General features: G+C 40.2%; 1 protein-coding gene across 1 annotated transcript in view; it reads right to left on the bottom strand.

Annotated features, from left to right (window-relative positions):
* Nucleotides 1-3,840: 3,840 nt before the first annotated feature.
* The window catches only part of DIPK2B (divergent protein kinase domain 2B), a 52,941-nt gene continuing 33,175 nt past the window's right edge, over nt 3,841-23,606 (bottom strand). Inside the window, 4 exon segments of the mRNA XM_043997207.1 lie at nt 3,841-4,834; nt 6,340-6,414; nt 6,417-6,440; nt 6,443-6,626. Coding sequence (XP_043853142.1) covers nt 4,494-4,834; nt 6,340-6,414; nt 6,417-6,440; nt 6,443-6,626 — 624 coding nt within the window. The 3' untranslated portion in view covers nt 3,841-4,493.

Raw genomic sequence — 23,606 nt, 5'->3', positions numbered from 1 at the left:
GGATTTGAAATGGAGATGGGGAAATGCAAGAAGGAAGGGAAAGGAAAGGATGTATAGACATCTATACATACATCATACATACACACATAATGCATACATACATACATACGAAATTTGAATCTCTTTCAGAAAGTTGGCAGCTGTATGCTTCAAGGAGAAAACAACTGCTTGTCCTCCAAAGACTGATATGGTAGAGCCACAGAAACAATTAGTAAATAAACATTTACTGGTTGTTGGTGGTTGTTCTTTGTTCTTGAAGAAGACTAAAAGACACCACTATGTCAGGGTCAAGGTACAGTGTGTCTTACTATAGCTGATCAGACCAACACAAGCTTGGATGACTCTATTACAGCTCAGGCACAATAGTCCATTTGAACATTTGGAGCGGACATGGCTCTAAATTTGGGAATCTCATGTTTCTCTTGAGCTACTTCCATTCTGCTTTGTTCATAGAGCACAGAACCTTCTTTGATGCAAGTACGCCGTGCTGGGCAGTCCTGTGCTAGTGTCTCCCATGTCTCCCATGTCTCCCATTGATCCCAACGTTCTTCAGAGAGACCTCGAGAATGTTCTTGTATCACTTCTTCTGACCTCCTGGTGAGCACCTGCCTTGAGTGAGTTCTGTGTATAATAGTTTTTTAGGCAAGTGTATGTTTGCCCTTGGAACAATGTGGTCAGCCCATCAGAACTGCACTCTTGGCAGCAGAGTTTGAATGCTTGGCAGTTCAGCTTGAGAAAGGATCCTCAGTGTTGGGTACCTTATCTTGTCAAGTGGTCTTCAAAATCTTTCTAAGACAATTCAAATGGAAACAGTTCAGTTTCCTGGCATGGAACTGGTAGACTACGCAGGTTTCACAGGTGTACAACAATGACTCTGTAGACTTTCAGTTTGGTAGGCAGCCTAATACCGCCTTTTTCCCATGCTCCAAAGGGAGACACCCCAAACACTGGGCTAGCTCTGGCAATGCATACATCAACCTCATTATCTATGTGTACAAACCTGGAAAGTATACTTCCAAGGTAAGTGAAATTATCCACAACATTAGAAATTTCTCCACTTTCTATATGGTTCCACATATAGATGGTATGGTGCTGCTTGGTGGAGAAACCCCTGTTTAATTGGTGTTGTTAAACCAAAATTAGCATAAGCAGAAGATAATCCAGCCATACTTTGTTGCATCTCAGTCTCAGAGGCTGCACTGAATGCACAATCATATGCAAGAAAAAAAAAATCATATACTAATTCTCCTTCCACTTTAGTCTTGGCTTGTAGTCTTTTCAAGTTAGATAATTTACTATCAGGTAGTAGTTTACTTTGATGCCATTTCCATCCTTGTTGAAGGCTACATTGCTGAAAACATCATGCTAAAAAACAAAAGCATGGGAGTGAGCACACAGCCTTACTTCACTCCACTGGTGCCTGGGAAAGTAGAAGAGCATTGCCCATTATCCAGAACTCATGCAAACGTGTCGTCATGGGACCGATGTATAATCCTGATGAACTTCCCCAGTGCCAGGCACTGTGCTAAATGCTGGGGACATAAAACAAACAAACAAACAAACAAAAGACCATCCTGGACCTCAGGAGCTCAACAACCTAAGACAACAACACAGAAGAAACCCTGAAAAGCTGAGGAGGTGATTTGGGGTTGGGAGATGTTGGAGAAGTCAGAGTAGTGGAAAAGTATAGCCCAGTAAGAAATGATGAGGCGTCTGACAGCTCAGAGCCATCTGAGCTGAGCTCCCTGCTGAAATGGAGGTTTTAGAGTTCATGACCCTCCAAACAGAGGGACAGAGGGTAGTGATGAGGGGGAGTACCAAGGTTTGATGAGATCTCACCCACTGATGAGGTTTTCTCAAAAGTAAGCTTCCACGGAAGCAGCTAGGTGGTACAGTGGATAAAGGACCAGCCCTAGGTTCAGGAGTACCTGAGTTCAAATCCAGCCTCAGACGTTTGACACTTACTAGCTGTGTGACCCTGAGCAAGTCACTTAACCCCCATTGCCCCACAAAAACAACAAGGTGAGAAACAAGCAGAATCAAGTGAAAGGTTATGAAGTAAGGGTCAGAGAAAGAAGCAAAGAGTAGCAAGGCATTGTAGTGGTTGGTGAGGCCCTGCTGCAATGTCCCTCAGTGCCTAAACAGAATCAGAAAGAAAGTGGTGGGACAGGATGAGATGGAAACTGCAATCCTGAAAATTCCCCAACCACAGAGCCGAGATGGAAATCCTGTATTTCCTTTCTTCCCTTGGGAAGCCTGAAGCTTGAGAAAATCTGTTTACTGTTTTTGGTTTTAAATGTTTACTTCGTTTTTTATAAATTGTGTTCATCACAAGCCTTTGCTAGTTTTGAGCATATTTACTGGGAAAAAAAGAGGCAAACTGGGGGAACATCTCCAAAGAAAGAAAAAAAGCTCTAATAATTATGATGTCTTGTCAGGGTGTTTCTGGCAGGGTTGGAATGTTAGAGGGTTTTGGAATAACACAGAATAACATAGAGTTATGAATCATTTGAGAAAACTTCTCAGAGGAGAGTGGTATATAGATATACAACTAAATTCAAATGGGCAATAAGTAGATAGTAATGGGCCAAATAGGAGTGGTTAACCATCCCTGCTCACCACCTGAACCCACCCCCCTACAAATGCTACCTGTACAGTTATCTCTTCCATATCACAAGGGTTAGAGAGGCACCACACCCCCAAGATCTGGAAAATCCATGTAAAATTTTTTGCCCTCCCTTCATACCAGAGAAGTATGATTTTTTTCTTTTTCTTTTATGGGATGTTTACAGTAACTTACTGTAAAATTGGGGTTGATATTATACAATACTATACAGATATTTTATCCATTTCTGAGTTTCTAAACTTTGTGTTGTCATCTGCAGCTTCCACAAAACTCTCTCCAAATTCCCATTTAATTTCTTATGCCAATTCACAATATATCAAAACTACTATGGGGAAAGTCACAGTGTGGAAGGGATAACTGTGTATGTGTTATAGGAGCCCAGGGGATAGGAAAAGTGTCATAGATTGAGATTCATAGGGAAGACTTTATTGACCAAGGATGACCTGAATGGGGATAGGATTTGGATCAGGCCCCCTTCAGCTTTAACATCCTCTGATTCTATGAAGAAAGATTGGTAGTAGCGGGGAGGAGGAGGAGGGGGAGGAAGATTGGGAGAAAAGGGAGCCAGCAACATGGTCCTGTTTGCCTTTGCCCACTACCAGGTACCACTTGCTGAACCAGGAAAAGGAATTCTCTATTCACTGCTGCTGTTTTTGATCATCTGCTCTCAGCTGTTTGATCCACAGCTTCTTCAAAGCAAGAGCAGTAATCAGGAATTGAGGTAGTATGATATACAGGAAAGGGTGCTTGATTTCATGGGTTGAATATTGGCTTTACCATTTAATAATCATAAAAACAACAATAATAGTAGGTAGCATTTATAGAGTGCTTAGGTTTGCTAAGCTAAACACTTTGCAAATATTATCTCATTTGACACTGGGAGGTAGGTGCCATTATTTGTTGTGATGGTTCAATTGTTTTCAGTCATGTCCTACTCTTTGTGACCCCATTCAGGGTTTTCTTGGTAAACATACTGGAGTAGTTTGCCATTTCCTTCTCCAACTTATTTTACAGATGAGGAAACTGAGGCAAAGATAGTTAAGTGAGTTGCCCAGGGTCCTACATCCAATAAGTGTCTGAGGCCAGATTTGAAGTCAGGAAAATGAATCTTCCTGACTCCAGACCTGGCATTCTATCCATTGTGCTACTTAGCTCAGGTGCTATTGTTATTCCCATTTTATATATGAGAAAACTGAGGCAGAGAGGTTAAGTGACTTGCCCAGGGACACACAGCTAGCAAATATCCAAGACCTCTCTATCCACTGTACCACCTAGCTTTTTCATATTACAGAAGTGTGGTTCAGTCATATGTTGCCTATATGACATTGTATAAGTGAGACCTATCTACTTGGACCTCGGTTTCCTCATCTGGAAAATTGGAGTGGGTGGGGAGTCAAATTAGATGACCCCAAAGGTCTGTTCCAGCTTTACATCTGTGATTCCCATCAACTTCAACTCTGGTAATCCAGAACTTTCATAAGTCCTAGAAATGTGACACCTTAAACCTAATATTCCTAGTCTTTTTTTTTTTAATGAGGCAATTGGGGTTAAGTGACTTGCCCAGGGTCACACAGCTAGTAAGTGTTAAGTTTCTGAGGCCGAATTTGAACTCAGGTACTCCTGACTCCAGGGCCAGTGCTCTATCCACTGCACCACCTAGCCGCCCCCCCTAGTCTTTAAAATTAAAAATCCATCATAACCCACTTAGAGAGACAGAAGAACAAGAAGGTTTCACTGCTGTTATGCTCCCTAAGCTGGTAAACCATGGCAGGGCACTTAGACTTTTATTAAGCACTTCCACCACATTCCCTTTTTAGCCAGTGGGCGCCAGGTGTTCTTGCATTTTCCTCTGTGAGGCTGCATCTTCTCAGTACCTGTCACTGTATTTGCAGTCTGGATAGCGGTAAGCATAACGAGGATCACAGGTTCTCAGTGGTTTCAAGATAACTTTCAGCCTACTGGCTGCACCGATGACCTCCTGGTCTGAGGACAAGGGATTCCCACAAAGAATCAGAGCAGAGTCTATCTCCTCTTGTACGGGCTGGGGGAATTTCCCTTTGAGAAGATGGGGCAGAAGCTGCTGACAGACCATCACCAGGCTCTGTTTCTCCTTGACTGAGCTGCAAGAAGGAAATGGAGACCGGCAATCTAAAACCAGGCAGCTGAATATATCTTTATATTCTTCTTGCTGGTCTAGAGTCAGACTACCTGAAAAAGAGAAGGAAACAAAAAATGCAGATTTTATTCAAATGCCATCCTTCAGGGGCAGCTAGGTGGTGCAGTGGATAGAGCACCAGCCCTGAATTCAAGAGGACCTGAGTTCAAATCCAGCCTCAGACACTTGACATTTACTAGCTGTGTGACCCTGGGCAAGTCACTTAACCCTCATTGCCCTGCCCAAATGACATCCTTCCCCATGATGGGGAGTTAACTCAAGTTTGTTTAACAGAGAATCTTTTTTTTTTTTTCTCTAGAGATTTTCTATCTTTGTAGTGACTTCCAGGACAAGTGGTTTCCCTTCTGAGGTGGGCAGGAGATTTGCTCAGAAGAATGCAAGTAGAAACCTCATTTATTCAGCATAGGAAGTAGGGCCGAAAGTGGATTAACCTTGGGATTTTAATCCCACAACTCATGCATTAAAGACTGGTGGAATTCTTAGTAGGTTACCAGGAAGACGATAATTTTCTTTCCCTTAAAAAGAGGTCTCATAATTGAACATGTATAACCTATATCTGATTGCTTGCCACCTCAAGGAGGGGTTTGGGGAGGGAGGAAAGGAGGGATAAAATTTGGAACTCAAAACTTTAAATAAAAATTCTTATTTTTTAAGATAAATAAATAGCAAGATGAAGAAAAAAAGAGGTCTAGGAATATGAGGGATGACCAGAGCCACACTTAGGGCAAGGGCCACAAGGACTATGGCAGGAAATTGAGAGGGTGCAACAGCACTCAGGCTTCGCTTCCTCCCCTTGGCTCAGGTAAAGATGCTCAGCCTCCCTTCCCCCACCTACTTCATTGATGCTTGCCCAGATTAGCTACTTCTAGCTCTGGAAATAACCCAACATGTGAGTCAGCTGGTCAACTGGGAAAATGATGAAAAGATTCAGGCCCTAGGTGGCTACCTTGTCAATTTAAAAAAAAATTTATGATTCACTCATATACCTCATTCATTTCCACGCTTTTTAATTTTAAAACTTTATAAAAAGCAAATGTGTCAAAATGGATTACAAAATATACCAATGAATCAGCCAGACATTTAAAATTTAGATAAGGAATGAAAGCATCTGCAATGAAAGTTTTTCCCCCCAACATACCAATCTCAGAAGGAAAAATGAGGATCTAAATGTTGGGAAGGAAAGGAAGGAGCAGGGTTGACATGAATATATCAGGACAGAAGCATGGATTGTGCCACCTGAACGTAGTTCTCTTGGGACATTCTTTGGGTAAAGCATGTGTCCACGTATCAGTCAACACACCATTTTGGCTCGAGGATTCTAAGGATTGCCTGAGACCAGAGGGAGTTATATTTTCCACTGACTCCTGAACTTTGAATGATCTTCCTCTCTGACAAACCAACGAGGTTTGTGCTCAAAGATGAAATGATACGAAGGATGGGCAGGTGAATCTCAGCCTCCCACCTTGCCCCTCCCTTCCACCTCCCCTGTCTTGCTAAAATTCTATGACAGCTGCTCTTTAGAATACATGCTGAGTACCTTGCTGCTTGTCAATGATGCCCACTGTGCTGGCATCTCGGATGAACAGATGCCCATTGTCAAAAATGCCAATGTGCCAGCATCAATGCGGGTGAAGTAAAGAAATAGTTCAAGTCATTGTTCCTCAGGGAATCCATGATGCCAAGGAGCTGGTACGCCAAGTCAGCTGCCTGGTCTGCAGGTGAGCTATAGAACTCCTCCAGGGGCTGTGTGCTAGTACTGACCAGGAATCGACCGCAAGAGCCCAGGTATCTGGGCAAGGGCCACCCTTCGGCCCCGGGGAAAATCTAGAATAGAAAATGAAGAAAACATTTTAAAAGAATCACCATTTCTCTCTAAGTTTCTGTTGCTTTCTTTTTCTCTTTCTTTGCTTCCCTTTGCATAATGACAAATAAAGATTGGCTTTACAGACAGGTACTCCTTCCCCAAATCTGTCAGCAAAATCCTGCCCCCCCCCCCAAGCCCTTTGCACCATTTCTTACCTACAGTGATGAAAAATAAGGCAGGCCAGTGTGCACTAGTCTCTAACCTACCTCCTTTCCCCCATTCTTACCTGGTTAACATTCATCAAACCCATTATTTGCTTTTAGCCTGGTTTCATCTAGGCCATGGGGCAGTGATTTAATTAAATGTTCACAGATATATGAGGTATATACTCACACACACACACATATATATATATATATATGTGTGTGTGTGTGTGTATATATATGTTATATATATGCATATACATAGGTATATGTATATATACACACAAAATGTGTGCATATGTAAATATGAGCATATGTATTGTGATGTTTAAAATCTATTGTTCTCAAGTTGAGTTCACAGTCTAGCTTCTGAGAACAATACCTTCTTAAGGGCTAGCCAGGTGCGATTACAATCCAGTTAACTTGAAGTAGGCTAATTAGCAGTCAATCACTCTCACTTGATTCAATCAGTCTAGATTAATCTACAGGTGGGTCTTTGAGTATCTGCTAAATCCCATTATTTCATCACATTATGTGTGTATATTTGTATATGTATATATGTATGTGTGTATATGTGTATGTGTATGTGTGCACTGCATTGCATTGCATGTATATGTATATGTATATATCCAGGAATGGAACCAACTCTACAGAGTAGGACAGGTAAATTACCATAATGTTATGTAATGAGACAAATCTATCGGGTTAATAGAGCCCTTTGGTTCCCATCTCACCAAAAAAAAAAAAAAAAAGCACAAAAAGTGATGCACAAGACATAATGAAAATGTGTGATGCAGGCAGCATGGTTTAGTAGAAAGAAAAGCGCTTTGGGGCATGGGTTTGAAAGAAAGTTTTTCTACTTATTACCTGGGTGACCTTGGATGAGTGATGTCACTTGGACTAGATGTCCTCTTAGGTTCTTTCCAGCTCTAAGTCTGTGATTCTTTAGGGAATTAGGTTAGCACTTCCTCCGGGATTGGAGGAGTTAACATTTCAGAATATAAAATATCTGGAAATTGGAATCTCCTATTTTCATTGTTACTGGTGACCAGTAAATTACCCCACCCCCCAACACTTTGGGTCACACAAAACAGGTCCAATCTTGGGGGCCTCACTAAAAAAGGTCATTTTCTTTTTTTTAACCTTGTCTACCTCCTCTCAGAGTTTATTTTGAGAAACATCCAAATATCATGCCTGTTTCCCCAAATGTGGATAACAAAAAAGAACTTAAATTAACAAAAGCCTAGGGGTAGAAGCATTTATTTTCACCCTACAAAAAAAAAACCAACTTCCTACAAAAGTCACTCAAAGGATTCAGAAGAGCCCCAAAACAAATACTGAAAGCACATGAACTCTTGTTCCCCTTGGGAGGAACTCATTGAATTTAGAGCGGTCATCAGGGTAACCCTTTGATATTCCAGTGGGACTCTTATTTCCCATAGGATTTCTCATAGTCCTTCCTTATCGTTGGATTCTCTACTTCCTGACTTGGGGCATTTTCTCTGGTTGTCCCCTATGCCTAGAATGCTTTTCCTCATCATCACCTTTTTGTTCCTCTCATTTCTCAGATAGAATCTCACCTTTTGTCAGAAACCTTTCCAGATCCTTCTTAATTGCCTCTGTTGGCCATTGCCAAGGTATCCTGTATTTAGATGGATTGTATATAGTTGTCTGTGTGTTGTCTCCCCCATTAGACTGTGAGTTCCTTAGGAGTAGGAGAGCTAGTCGACTGAATGACAAATATTCAGCCTTATGGTGCTTGTACTTCTTGAGAAGTGAAGTACTTTTTTTTTTTTTAACAACATGCTAGATGGCAATTCCCTTTCACATTGAACCCATAATATCTAAACCATTTTCTCTAGTAATGGTGATGGTTGAATAGGAGGGGTAGTGTTGGCCAAGCCCCAAGTGCTTAATCTCCAAAGATAGGATGTACTTTTTCAGCTTCTCTTTCTCCAAAAAGGATGCTACTTAGGAACTCTTTTATTTTCCTGATCAGATATCTGAATTCTTGAAGTCAGTCTGTCAGTAAATCTCTCTGTGTCAGGCACTGGGCTAAATACTAGGGATACAAAGTGTGACAATTGGAGTGATGCCCCCTGCTGGAGAATTACTGTAGGAAAGCTCCGCCATGAGGAGAAGGCGTCTGAGGGCAAGCCATGTGGCTTGGAAGATCAGTTCCTTGGTGTCAGGAAGTGACATTTGCTTCTGGGTATTGTCAATCAAAGCTACCAGCCAATTAGCTGGGAGCTGTGGGGGGGGGGGAGGCAGGGGGGGTGTTCCCTTTCTCTCTCTTCCGTCAGGACCTTGTGGGGAGTGGAGCTAGAAATGAATGCTCCCTGAGATAGATAGATGTAGGCATCTAGGCCTCTTTCTTTCTCTTTACCAAATTCTTATGCTCCTTAACAAATGCTCAAAAGTCTAAACTCTTGCTAAGGCTTCTAATTTATTGGCGACCACTCATTAGAATTTTAGGCAGTGGGGGCAGCTAGGTGGTGCAGTGGATAGAGCACTAGCCTTAGAGTCAGGAATACCTGAGTTCAAATCCGGCCTCAGACACTTAACACTTACTAGCTGTGTGACCCTGGGCAAGTCACTTAATCCCAATTGCCTCACTTAAAAAAAAAAAGAATTTTAGACAGTATATCTAGAATTTTAGCCACATTACAGAAACCAACCATTCAAAAGAAAGGCAAAAGGTAATCCCTTCTTTCAAGGAGCTCACAGTCGAATGGAAATAACATGCAAACAAGCAAACTATGTACAGGAAAAATTGGAGATAATTGGTAGAAGGAAGGCACTAGAATTAAGGGTGATCAGGAAAGGCTTCTCTCAAGAAGATGAGATTTTAGATGTCTTGAAGTGAGCTGGGAGGCAGAGATGAGAAGGGAGAATAGTCCATGTTTGGGGAACAGTCAGTGAAAATATGTGGAATCTGAGTTTGAGTAGGCCAGTGTCACAGGGCTACATGGAGCGTGGTGGGGAGTAAAGTAGAAGACTGGACAGGTAAGAGGGGGCCAGGTTATGCAGGGCTTTGAATGCTAAACAGAGGATTTTATATTTGATCCCAGAGGGAGAATCACTGGAGTTCATTGAATAGGTGGTCGGACCCTTTATTTAGATAGATTCATTTGACAATTGATTGGAGTAGGGAGAGACTTTTAAGACAGGGAGACCATCCAGCATGCTGTTACAATAGTTCAGGTGTGAGGTAATGATGGCTGGAACTAGGGTGGAGGCAATGCCAGAGGAAAAAAGGAGGCTAATTTGGGAGAATCTATAATGGTAAAAAAGACAGAACTGGGCATGATTGGATATAGGGGGAGAGAGGGAGGAGTCAAGAATGACACCTATGTGTGAGCCTGTCATGATGGTGGTTCCCTTGATAATGAAAGGTAAATTCAGAATCAGGGGAAAGATAGAGTTCAATTTTGGACATTCTTAGTTTAAGAAGTCTATGGGCAGTTCTGGAGATTAGGAGATAGGTTAGGGCTAGATAAGAAGATCTGAGAATCACCAGCATAAGAGATAACCATTGAAGCCATGAGAATTGATGAGATCATGAATGAAAAGTATAAAGGAAGACAATAAGAGGGTCTAGGACAAAGCTTTAGATGACACTGTTAGTGGGCTTGACCTGCCTGAAAATCCAGGAAAGGAGACTTGTGCAGGTATGGTCAGATAGGCAAGAAGAAAATGAGGATAACAGTCACAGAAACAAAGAGATAAGAAAGTATCAAGGAGAAGAGGGTGACTAACAATGTTAGCTGCAGAGAGGTTGAGAAAATGAGGATTTTGGAAAAGACCATTAGACTTGTCAGTTAAGAGATCAATGCTAACTTAACAGGAGCAGTTTCAGTTGAATAATGAGGTTGGAAGCCAGACTGTAGAGTTAAAAAAGAGAGAGAAAAGAAAGCAGAAGCATCGATTCTAGATAGTCTTCCCAAGGGGTTCAGCTTTCTTAAAGCAATCCCCAATGTTAGTGCTATCCAGGAGATCTCTCTTCTTGGCTAGATTCCAGGATCATGCCACCTAGGAATTAAAAATATCACCTCCTTTGAGGCATTAGAAACATTGCCCATAAACTCCACTCTGGTCTTATGTAGGCAAGCATGGATCTGCTTCTCCCATGTTTTTCTACAAGAACTCAATCATTGCCTGGGCTGTTGCCATTTCTTGGCCTAGAATGTCTATTCTCAAGAACATTCCTCTCAAGCTGCATGAACAAGCACAAGTCTAGCTCAGCCATATGCTTCTGTCACAAGTCACTATCAACTTCTCTGGGGTATGTGGAGGCGGCCCTTCCTCCATCTTGTTAGAAAGGTGAAAGGGAAAAATAAAAACACCTTAGCACAGGGCCTGGCACATAGTAGGTACTTAGTAAAAGTGGTTTGATTGATTGACTAAAAGGACTGAAAACGGTCCGTTGTCCCGCTATATAAGCCAGCATCCTAGTGTGGTTTCTTTGACCAGAATCTGACCTCCTGAGTTCCAATCAGTCACCCTGAGGAAAGCCCCAGTCATTGAAAACCAAGCAGAAGATGTTTGTATCTTCTCAACATGTGTGGATATGTCCATACTCTCCATGAGGAAGTGCTTTCTTGCATTTGACAAAAGTTTATGCCTTGGGGGCAGCTGGGTGGCACAGTGGATAAAGCAGTGGCCTTGGATTCAGGAAGACCTGAGTTCAAATCCAGCCTCAGACACTTGACATTAGCTGTATGACCCTGGGCAAGTCACTTAATCCTCATTTCCCTAATTAAAAAAAAAACAAAAAAACATTTATGCCTTATAAACTCCCTAAGCTTATTGGGAATTTATCGAATTAGTTTGATAGAACTCATGATCACTCCTCTTCCCACTGATACTCTCCTGAAAATTGAATCTTTGTTATCCCAACAAATCAAAGAGTACCTTTGGCACACTTGTCCACCCCTCCACCCCCCCATGTCTGGATAGCTCTCTAGTGCCCTGGAAAGTTGTATCTTCTGCCTTATTGCCTTCCCCTGTGATGGGTACCAAGAATTCTAGCAATATCCATGAGGCAGTTTGTAGGCACCCTCCAAAAAACTTTTGCAAGGCCTAGAATTTATATTTATCCCCAAATTGTACAAATTCAACAGAGTTTTACAAAGTTTCTACAGGCTCATGCTTACCTTGGTACTCACAAGGGCCTGTTATAACCCCAAAGTTATTGGAGAAATAATTTTAAGAAACAAGCAACTAAACAAGGGAAAAGGGCAAAAAGGGTAAAAGAAAAAGGGGGAAAAAGCAGTTTCCTTTCCTAGAGATGAAAGCACTTAGGTGAACTCCAAAGGCATGCTTCTGCAATATATTCTCTATGGATCTCTTCTGCGTTGCCCTGCCTCAATCCAATAGGACAGTCAGTCCAAGCTTGCTTAAAAAAAATAAAAACTATCCTAGATGAGCTAGGCTAACATCCTTTGTTGGGTTGAATAGGCTGGCTTAAAAAAATCAAACAAACATCAAAATCCTCAAAGATATTTGGGGTTCTCAGAAAAGAATTTAACACTTAAGGTTAATTGGAAGTCAATTCCAATGGATGAGATGACAGAATATAATACATAGCCCAGACCTCCCCCAAGACTATGGGCTCACACAGCTCAGTTCCTATCCTGGAGGTTGACTCAAGACAGACACATTTCTTTTTTTGGCTCATTATTCCCATCTGGACTTGACTTTAGTAAAATCTCCAAATATAGCTTGGCCTTGTGCTTCCATAGATGTGGGCAAAAGGGATCCTCAGCTTCCATATGTGGCTCCTGTTTGGGGAGGCTCAGATTTCCAGTGTATACAGCAACAGATGTTTTGGGAGAAACTCTAGGGGCCTCGCAGTTATGTGCATGACCATCATTGGTTCACTGATATTTCTAGGAAGGAGGAAGAAGACAGAGGACAGAGAGACCCAGAATTCAAAGGGTAGATACCATTTCATCTTGAGATGGAAGTGTGGGTTGTACACATAAATCCTAACACATTTCCCCAGTGCCTGCAACCAGAGGGCTTTGGGGAACTTTATGACTAAAGGGATGTGGTATCAAAAACTATATACAATAGGGTCACATGACCCTTCATAGACATTATTGAGTCACATCACCCCTCTCTGAATTGAGGAGAAAGTACTGATTGCATGCCTCCCTTCTGTTTTCAAGCAGGAACTCCCTCTGCTCTTCTCAATCAGAAAGTTCCATGTCTGAGATGATCAGAATTGGGGGACAGTCTCTGGGACTAAGATGTTAGTGAGAACAACCAGCCCACCCAAAGAGCTAGGCCTGGTGGCTGGGCCAGCGCCTGCTATTGCCCACAGTGTTCTGAGCATTCTGAGCCAGCCTAAAGTGAAGGAGGAAGATAAATAAAGGTCAGAAAGAGTATTTATAATCAAACCCAGGGGGTGCAGCTAGCTGGCACAGTGATAAAAGCAGTGGCTCTGGATTCAGGAGGAACTGAGTTTAAATTCGGCCTTAGATACTTGACATTTACTAACTGTGTGACCTTGGGCAAGTCACTTAACCCTCATTGCCCCACCAAAAATAAATAAATAAAAATAAATAAAATAAATAATCAAACCCAAATTCAATTCTAGACAGAACATAAGTCTAGAAACTAGAAAGAAAAGAGGGATACCAGAGAGGGATTCTGCTGCCTGGGCTTTCCTTGGATTCCTTTACTCCTAGCATTTAGTCCTATTTGCTATAAGCAGGCTACTAAACTCTCATTATATATACAAGCATTTGAGGTAACTAGGCAGGGAGAAGCCATTGTTTACTTCACTCCCACAGAAAAGGCAGATGAAAAGCATTCAGAGGAGCCAGTAAACAGATACAGAAAACACACAAAGCACTTGCAGCAGTTCATAAGAGATCTAAGTTATAATGATTTCTAAGAATTATTTGTTCATAAGAATTCTAAGTTCTAACAACTTCTTTATTAGTTCATAAGTTCTAAGTTCCAATAACTCAATGAGTTATTAGTTCATAAGAGGTTCTAAGTTCTAGTAACTTCTAAGAGTTATTAGTTCATAAGAGTTCTAAGTTCTAGTAACTTTTTTTTTTTTGGTGAGGCAATCGGGGTTAAGTGACTTGCCCAGGGTCACACAGCTAGTAAGTGTTAAGTATCTTAGGCCAGATTTAAACTCAGGTCCTCCTGAATCCAGGGCCAGTGCTCTATCCACTGCTCCACCTAGCTGCCCCTAGTTCTCGTAAGTTCTAAGAGTTATTAGTTCATAAGAGTTCTAAGTTCTAATAACTTCTTTACTGGGTCATAGAAGTTGTAAGTTTCTAACAATTTCTAAGAGTTATTAGTTAATAAGAATTCTAATAACTTCTTTATTAGTTCATTGGAGTTTAAGTTCTGGTAACTTCTTCTTTGTTTTTTTTATGGTTTTTTTTTTTGTGTGTGAGGCAATTGGGGTTAAGTAACTTGTGCAGGATTACACAGCTAGTAAGTGTCAAGTGTCTGAGGCCAGATTTGAATTCAGGTGCTCCTGAATCCAGGGCTGGTGCTCCATCCACTGTTCCACCTAGCTGCCCCAGTTCTGGTAACTTCTAAGATTTCCCTCTTAGAAGAAGGAACCTGGATTTGGGGCTCTCAATTAGACATCACCTTCCTATTCTGATGGATCCCTAGTTCTCCCACAGAGACCTTCATATTTCTTCCTTTACCTCCTATATGCTGCCAATCGAGCTGAAGAACCAGAAAAAAATATTTTTACCACCATAGTCTTTGGTACCATCCAATAGTTCAACACCAGAAACATGGTTGTATTAGTTGAAATGACACTAACAAAGATGCATTGCCATCTGTTTTGTGGCTTCACTCTCAGGACCCATGGATGTCTATACATAATTACGGCTAAAAATTCCTATGTGTGTTGTCCTCTCCCATTAGAACAGGAGCTCAGTGAAAGCAGGGACTGTACTCATTTTCTGTTTGTATCCCCAAGGCTTACCATAGCACTTTGCTCATAGTAAGCACTCAGAAATAGCTGGTCCTGGAATCAGGAAGACATGAGTTCAGATATGACCTCAGACATTAGTTGTGTGACCCTGGGTAAGCCACTTAATCTTTGCCTCAGTTTCCTCAACTGTAAAATGTAAAATAGTACCTATTCCCCAGGTTGTTGGGAGAATCAAAGATAACATCTCTAACAACTCAGCCCAGAGTAGCAGATGCTTATTAAATGCTTCTTCCCTCCTCTTCCCATGTAGACTTTCATTGTCATGGCACTATACTGAAGGCTTACACTGTTCTAGAAAAGAATATTTTTCTAGAGTTTCTAGACAGCAACCCCCTTTCTCACTGTTGACCCATAACATCCTAAGATCGAAAGGTCTCAATTCCCCCATTCATGAAATATTTTTAGTCCTTATTGCTCCTTTTGCTACAGAGACCACATGGGTAATCTTTTTCTTTCTCCAAGAGGGTTGCTGGATCAGAATTCTCTTTCTAGAAGATTGCCTGGGCTCTCAAACTTATGGTTACCTATAGGGCAACCCACAAAGCTGGTACTGCTCAGAAAACCTCCCTTCTCTGGTTGGAATCTTAGATTACAGCATCATGTTGCCAAATAAATCATAGGCAAAGGTCTCCCACTGCATCTTGGGACATGTTATCTTGATATGTCTTGCCACTGGACACAATGACTCTGGAGGAGAGAGTGAGGTTGATGGCTTTACCAGCTCTGCCTCACTTACATCCAATTCACTGCAAGTCAACACATCACCCTCCTGATGTCAATGGTCCTCTTTGAGAACAAAGGACAAACAACAATGTGAAGTACTCTCCCCTCTTCTCCCAGTAGGTTGTAGGTTCAAGAATTGTTGCCATGAAGTAGCTTTTTGCCCTTTGTGGGTAAGCACATATCTACCTCTTTCGTGTATTTTTCTTACAAATAATCATCAAATTCTTTGGGTTGGTGAGGGGTTGGGGCGGGAGATAAGTAGGTAGGAAAAATCTCTTTCCCCAACCTATGGCACCGAAGAAGAAAAGTATAAGGTAAAAATTAAAAAGGGGGAAGTTGAACAAATAATAAAGGAAAAGGGTAGAAAAAAGGGCTGAGAACAACCGGTTTCTTTCTCTTTTATGTTGTCATTGTTTAGTCACTTCAATCATGTCTGACTCTTCATGACCTCATTTGGGGTTTTCTTGGCAAAGGTACTGGAGTCCATCGCCATTTCCTTCTCCAGCTTATTTTACAGATGAGGAACTGAAGCAAAAGGGGTTAAGTGACTTGTCCAGAGTCACACAGCTAGTGTTTGAGGCTACATTTGAACCCAGGAAGATAATTCTTCCTCACTTCAGCCCCAGCACTCTATCCACTGTGCCCTATAACACTTTGTTGCCCTTCTCTTTTATAGTTCCTCACAAAAGAGTATCTCCTTTGACTAGAGTTCCTCCTCATACCATTGAATCATCTTGGGAGAAGCCCCAGACTCTGAAACCCAATCAGAAGCTATCACTTCTCTCAAGGTAAAAATGAGCACATTCACACTCTAGAGGGAGAACAGTTATCAGATTGGTGGGAGCAAACTGTCTGGTTGATGTCAGTGCCTACTTTCTCCCTCCCCTCCTCCAGCTCCAGTTAAAGGGAAAGGACAAAAAGCTAAACTATCAGAAGAATTAAAAAACATTTAGTTACTCTCATTTTAGGCAAACACAGCAGGGCAACTCCTCAGACATAAACCATCCTCTTGAGATTTGCAGACAGCTCATCATCGTGGGGCAGCCCCTTTTACTGAATCTGAATTCATGAATTGTATGTCTTCTCAACAGGGCATTACTGGCCATGGCCAACCTGTCCATGAGTATGCGTGTTCATGATTCCAGACAAAGGATCATGCTTTATAAAGTCATCAAGGTGATCGGTGAACTCATCAAATAGATCAAGGGAATAAATTCTTCTCCCCTTCCCTTATCATTTAAAATGCCTGTTGTGACTTTTCTTTCCTTTTAGACCTAGTCTGTATGCTATTTTTAAATCCTTGTTTGGCAAGGCTGGTACCTACAAATGAACCATCAGCCAATTCCGAATGGAAGAAAGTTGAGTACTCCCCGCTTCTCTGGAAGCCATGCCTGCTTTTTGTTTGTACATATTGATTAGAACTAGGCTCCTGGCTTCATTTCTCCAGAAACTTTCCAGAGAGCACCATGATTCCCAGATCCAGACTTCCAACTCGTGTTACCGCAGGGCTTTCTCTGGTTATATAGAGTATGCTGCACTACTCTGGGAGTTTTCTAAATCTAAATTAAAAAGTTGACTTTAAACTTAAAAAAAATTAAAAAGTAAAATGCTTGAGGAACTTGAGGGGGAAAAATTAAGCCATATAACGAAGTTGGTACTGAGAACTTGCTGAGCAAGCTTACATAGATTCCAGAAAAGTTATCTAATTTTGCTAACATACTGTCATTTTGATTTATTAATGAGTGAATGCTGTCAATAATCTGATTTTTTTTCTCTTTCAAGGATATCAGACTTAACTTTAAGTGAGAAGGGATAAAAAAATTGGTGTCAGTTTAAAAAGAAAATGATAATTTTTCCAATTTGAGCAGAGATCTCTTCCTTTTCCTGATATAGTTGATTGGGGAATAAAGAAAGATCATGAAAATTATTATGGAAACAAAATTGAGTTAGAAAAATGACTTTTATTTCTGAGACTTGAGGAAAAGAAAACAAATTTATGGCCTTTCAGGAGAAAATTCATAAATTACATTAGCAATGAGCTTGTGGAATGAACTTGAAAATTATAACAGCAATAAAACTGAATTTATCTTGAATTTCATAATGAAGTTTCTCTGAATTTATGTAGCACAGTGGATAAAGCACCAGCTCTGGATTCAGGAGGACCTGAATTCAAATATAGCCTTAGATACTTGATACTTATTAGCTGTGTAGTCACTTAACCCTCATTGCCCTGCCCCCCCCCCAAATAATAGCTAGCATTTATGTAGTTCCTTAAGGTCTGCAAAGTGCTTTAAAATTTATTTCATTATCTTCCCAACAACTCTGGGAGGTAGATGTGTTTTATAGATGAGGAAACTAAGGTAGACAGAGGTTTAGTTACTTTCCCAGGGCCACACAGCTAGTCTGAGGCTGGATTTGAACTCAGGTCTTTCTGAGTTCAACACCCTTAAAATATTTTGACTAGCTCTGTTCTTTTATTTTCTTTCTTATGGAGACTGTGGAGTACAAATTACCTTAAACCCTGGACTGACTTTATCTCCTATGGGGTTGAGGCACTTTGTATGTCTACTTAGCTCCGGAATAGAAAGAATGTTTTATTGTTTTTCTTCTCTCAAAGCACATTGTATTCGAGGAACTTCATTAGTAATAGTTGGCTAAATTGTCCCCTTTCTTCTAGTAGCTATTGCCTTTCATTTTTCTTCTCTAAATGAAAGCAGACATATTTGAGGACATCAATTCTTTATTTTGAAGTGAGGAGTTTCAGTGACTCATGGGAGTGAGCCTAAATAAATGATTTGGTTGAATTCAATTTTTAGCAAATTGAAGGAATTATATACAAATTATACTTACAGAGGATTAGGCTTTAAAATAATGAAATGGAGGGTAGCCTGAGCACTAGAATCTTTAAATACGAAGAAAAGCTCTTAAAAAATAATGAATTAGTCCAATACCCAGAATGTGCACTCATTTGCAAGAGACAGAAACAATAAGAAAGGAAAGTAAAACTAATGATACAATTAAAAAATAGGAAACATTTTGGAAACAAGTTTAAGAGTAAGAAATTAAGAGTAGTAAAAAGGAAAGTGGAATATAAAGAGAAATGTAGTAACTTGCAATAGTTAGTCTAAATTATAAGGTATCTGCAAATTATTATAGATTCAGAAAACTAAATGGAAGGACCAGGGGAAAAAAAGGAGATTCAAAAAAAGCCTTCTGTTTGCTAGAAACTGTTTGGAATAAGAGTTTGTTTTTGAAGAAGAAATTTATGGGTTTGGCAAGATTTCTAATTAGCTTCAAACTTAATGTCAGATATGTTAAGTGTCCTAGTGTGGATGTGTGGATTTAGAAAAGGAAGATGAATTATGCCTTAGAAATGGGCAATTTTGGTTCATATATATATGAGTCTGGTATATTTGTTGGGGACAACTATAATCCATGGCATGGTGGATTTGAGCTGTGGGTAGTAATTGGTTGACAATACCTTTGAAGTTGTGACATTTAACAGTAAAAACTCTACATTGGTTGTTAGAAGATCTGAATTAAATAAGTATTAAGCAAACTCTCTGATAAACTGCCATCATGCTGCAACTTCCCATCTGATGGGAAGGGAAGAGTAGGACTTGAAGACCTTTACAGATTTTGTATGTTTGTATTGAGAAGCTTCTATCCAGATATATAAATTTACAAAATCCATGTCAGCTTTTATTTGTAGTTAATAGGAAACTTTAGAGCCCAAACCCAATTTTCAAATAACTATTTTCAAAGGACTATAGGTTATATGAGTATACATGTATATCAATTATATATGATAGTCTTTGTGTTGTAAAGAATTGTTATTTGAGGTTTTTATGCCTCAGAGAGCACTGGCCTGGGGCTCTGCAAACTGCACGGTGCTCCACCCACTGGTTGTAGCCGTTGCCATGGCGCTGGCACCTCACATCATCACCACTTGCTAACGCCTACATGGGCCTGGCAAAATTATAATGATTGGAAGACTAGTGAGGGCAGTCATGTGACTGTCAGAGTGGCCATCCCATTGGCTAGGGCTGTGTGGGGTTTTTCTGGGATAGGGGAGGAGAATTGGGCATTCTAGTTGGAAGCTGGGAGGCGACAGGAGTTCTGCTGTGTATTCTCCGCTGATTCCTGGGCAGTGGTATTTTTTCAGGTTGTATAATTTCCCTTTCCCCATTTTATTTCCTTTCCCTTGATCCTACTGATCCTGTTTGTGTTTTTTTTTTAAAGTTCATTCTTCTTAAAATAAATCCTGTTCTGTTTTGAGGGAGGCTGCTGGTCTCCTTCCTTGCCCCAATATTGCAGCGAACCACTTAGCTTACACTCCCCAATTAAAAATTGGTCCCCACAGTGTGCGCATATATACATTATCCTATATTCTTCTGAACAAGGGAATTATAAAATCAGATTTCATCTTTAAAGCTTCATATTAATTATGACTACTAGATGACAACTTGAATTTTTTAAAAAATTGTGATTGTATGGGTATATGTTTGTATCTCTATCTAGATATACACATATACACACACATATTTATTGCTCAGTTGTTTCAGTCATGTTCCACTCTTCATGACCCCATTTGAGGTTTTCTTGGCAAAGATACTGGAGTAGTTTGCAATTTCCTTCTCCAGCTCATTTTACAGATGAGGAAACTGAGGCAAACAGGGTTAATGACTTGCCAAGGGTCACACAAGTAGTAATTGTCCAAGGCCAGATCTGAACTCAGGTCTTCCTGACTCTAGGCCCAGTGCTCTAAGCATTGCAACACCTAACTACAAATACACACACACATATACACACAGAGTGTATCTATTATATATACATATATACATATGTTCATATATAGATGGATAGATATAGATATATAATATATAGACATTCCCACATATATCTATAATACATGCATTTATATGTGTGCTTACATATGCACATGTATGTGTATGCATATGCATATGTGTTATATGTGTATATAGATGGATAGATACAGATATATAATATATAAATATACCAATATATCTATAATATATACACATTTACATGTGTGTTTATACATATCTGTATTTATACATATACACATGCATATATACACATGTATGTGTGTATATATGTATGTGTATATATATATACATATATATGCATGCATGTGTTTTTTGAATGAGTTTCTTTATTCAAAACACCTAAAGGTATTTGAGTTATCTTCCTGTTCCTATCTTCCCACCAGATGGGAAGTTGGTACTTCGCAGCAATTTATGGAATAATTTATTTGAAATGCAATTCATTCAACTCTTCTAATACCCTTTTCTTCTAGGCATGGAGAGTGCCACTTTAAGAATACAAAGATACACAAAAAAGAAAAGAAAAATACAAAGATACATCGTAGTTCACAATAATTAGGAATATTTGGAAAGTTGTCAGAACATTAAATAGGCTGGAGTACCTCATTTACATAATGCATTTGTAGCTGTGTTCCCTGGAAATCTGAACCATAATGTTTGTCAAGTATTTTGTTATACTAAACAAATCCCAATACCTGCTGATATTGATGTTAACTGTAAATATAATTGAATCTTTCTTATCATAAGCATTAGAACTTGGTGTGTGAGTTATAATCTCTTAGATCTGTAAATACGATTTGCTTATCATCTATTATCTCAGCTTGATCCTGGTAAAAGTGTTTATGTCGATAAATCAGCACTCCACCATCCAATGGGAAAATGCCAATGGCTGCCAACTGGGAAGTTCTAAATAGTGTAGCCATAGTTAATGTTGATTGCTAGGAAGGTTGGAGATGGTCCTTTGAAGGTACCTATAGTAAACTGCTTGACTCGTTTCCCCTAATCCTGCTTCTTTCCTTTGAATGGAAGTTTTCCCATTTGTCAGATCACAAATTTGGCTATTCTACTACTTGAATAAATATGGTTATGATTCTAAAATAGGTTGTTTCAAAAAATATTTCTGACCTTTATCCAGAATTGAAATAGTCTTATCCTGACCTACTTAAGAAAGGATGGTCTGTGACTTTTAGACTGAGACTTGATAGAAGTTTAATTGTTATGGCAATAGTTCTCTTTCCCTTCTAACAGTTGATTAAAAACAATAAATTCAGTGTGCTAGTGTATACCTGATTCAACAGTGTTGGGGACACAAAAGTGAAATTGCTTTCTTGTAAATGTCCTAGGGGTAGCTCTGGCCAACCCTCCTCTAACTTGATTTCTAAGATGAGCATGTCTGTTTATGGAACACTGCCTTCTCACAGGCCATACCTTTGTCCTAAGTGACACATGAAGGTCATGTAGTCAGTCCTTCCAAGGTCAGTCCTCAGAAGCTGGGAAACAAGTTGGGTATCAGCAAGGTATTTTTTGTACTCTAGGCATTTATGACACATGGCTCAAGGCCTTACACCCATACCTTGCTCTCAAGCACCAAGTCTCAGCAAACATAAACAAAACAGGAATGGGGGAAAGGCAAAGGATGCAGGGATGGGGTGGGGGCGGGGTGGTGAAGCATGAGAATGATTGAAGAAGAAAAAAAAAATGGCTTGCTTCAAATGTTTCTGTTGTGGCCAAATAGAACTGCACAAGCTGTCCTATTAGGAAATCCATAATGTGGGCAGCTAGGTGTCACAGTGGATAGAACACTGGGCCTGGAGTCAGGAAGATCTGAGTTCAAATCCAGCCTCAGATACTAGCTGTGGGACCCTGGGTAAATTACTTAATCCTGTTTGCCTCAGTTTCTTCATCTGTAAAATGAGCTGGAGAAGGAAATGGCAAACCACTTCAGTATCTTTGCCAAGAAAATTCCAAATAGGGTCACAAAGAGGTGGACATGACTGAGAATGAGTGAATAACTGAAAACATTGACTTCTTTACAGAGGAAGGAAAATAATATCTAGCCCGAGGCATCCTGTGTAATGGACAGAACACTAGAAACAATATTTCAGGTTCACACAGATCTGCAACAAACTTGCTGTGTGACTTTTGTTAAATCCCTCTACCCCTCTGGACATCAATTTCCTCATGTTTCAAATGAGGAGAATTCAGTAGGCAATGTCTAAGGGTCCATTAGTTCTAACAGTTTATGGTTCTTGGTTTTTGTTTCACTGTACTTCTTAAATAGTAAGATAGCTTGTTTGGGATTTCAAAAAATTATTCCTGTCACTATATGATGGTGACAAGAATGATGATTTGTTAGGACCAGCCAAGAATGAAATGAGAAGTAGATGGAGGTGGAATGGGGGTGTGATGGTCTCAAGCAAAGTATTCTTCATAGACTAAGTGTGTAGTTTAGGTGTGGGATTTCTCATTGAGGTTGCTCTCTGGGGTGAATGCATCTAAACTGGTAGCCTTAAAATAACTCTAAGGGGCAGTGAATAGGGATTTTCGTGTTGTTGTTTCTGCATCTCCAAACTCATCATATATATTTGACTCTGAATTTGCATTCTGGCAAGACCAGCGGTGAACATTTCCATCCTCATACCTGGTATCTGGAATCTTGTGACTTGGGGCTGCCTATAGCTTTTTCTCTTTCTTTCTTTCTTTCTTTCTTTCTTTCTTTCTTTCTTTCTTTCTTTCTTTCTTTCTTTCTTTCTTTCTTTCTTTCCTTCCTTCCTTCCTTCCTTCCTTCCTTCCTTCCTTCCTTCCTTCCTTCCTTCCTTCCTTCCTTCCTTCCTTCCTTCCTTCCTTCCTTGCTTGCTTCCTTCCTTCCTTGCTTGCTTCCTTCCTTTCTTTCTTTCTTTCTTTCTTTCTTTCTTTCTTTCTTTCTCTTTTTTCTGTTTTTTTTTTTGATCACTTACCTAAAGTGAAAGTTGGAAATTTTGGTTCAAAACAGGATGTAATCTCTTCCTTTATAGCCGTGGACTCCTCAGGGTTTTATACCACTTACACTATCATACTTGACTCTAAAATATGGAAATGAATATTTTACCAAATGTACCAAGACTTCATGACACTGAGGGCTGGCATCCATGATGAAAGTCTGAGAAGCGAAGCGGCAGTTTTTCAATGGCAGGCCACAAAGGGTTATTGATTTAGAGCTGATAGGGATTCTAGGAGTCTTTTATCCCAGTTGCCTCATTTTATAGATGA

This window comes from Dromiciops gliroides, chromosome 3, assembly GCF_019393635.1.
Source record: "Dromiciops gliroides isolate mDroGli1 chromosome 3, mDroGli1.pri, whole genome shotgun sequence".
NCBI lineage: Eukaryota > Metazoa > Chordata > Mammalia > Microbiotheria > Microbiotheriidae > Dromiciops > Dromiciops gliroides.
Note: the sequence above shows the minus strand (reverse complement) of the source record. Positions and strands in the feature narration are given on the sequence as shown.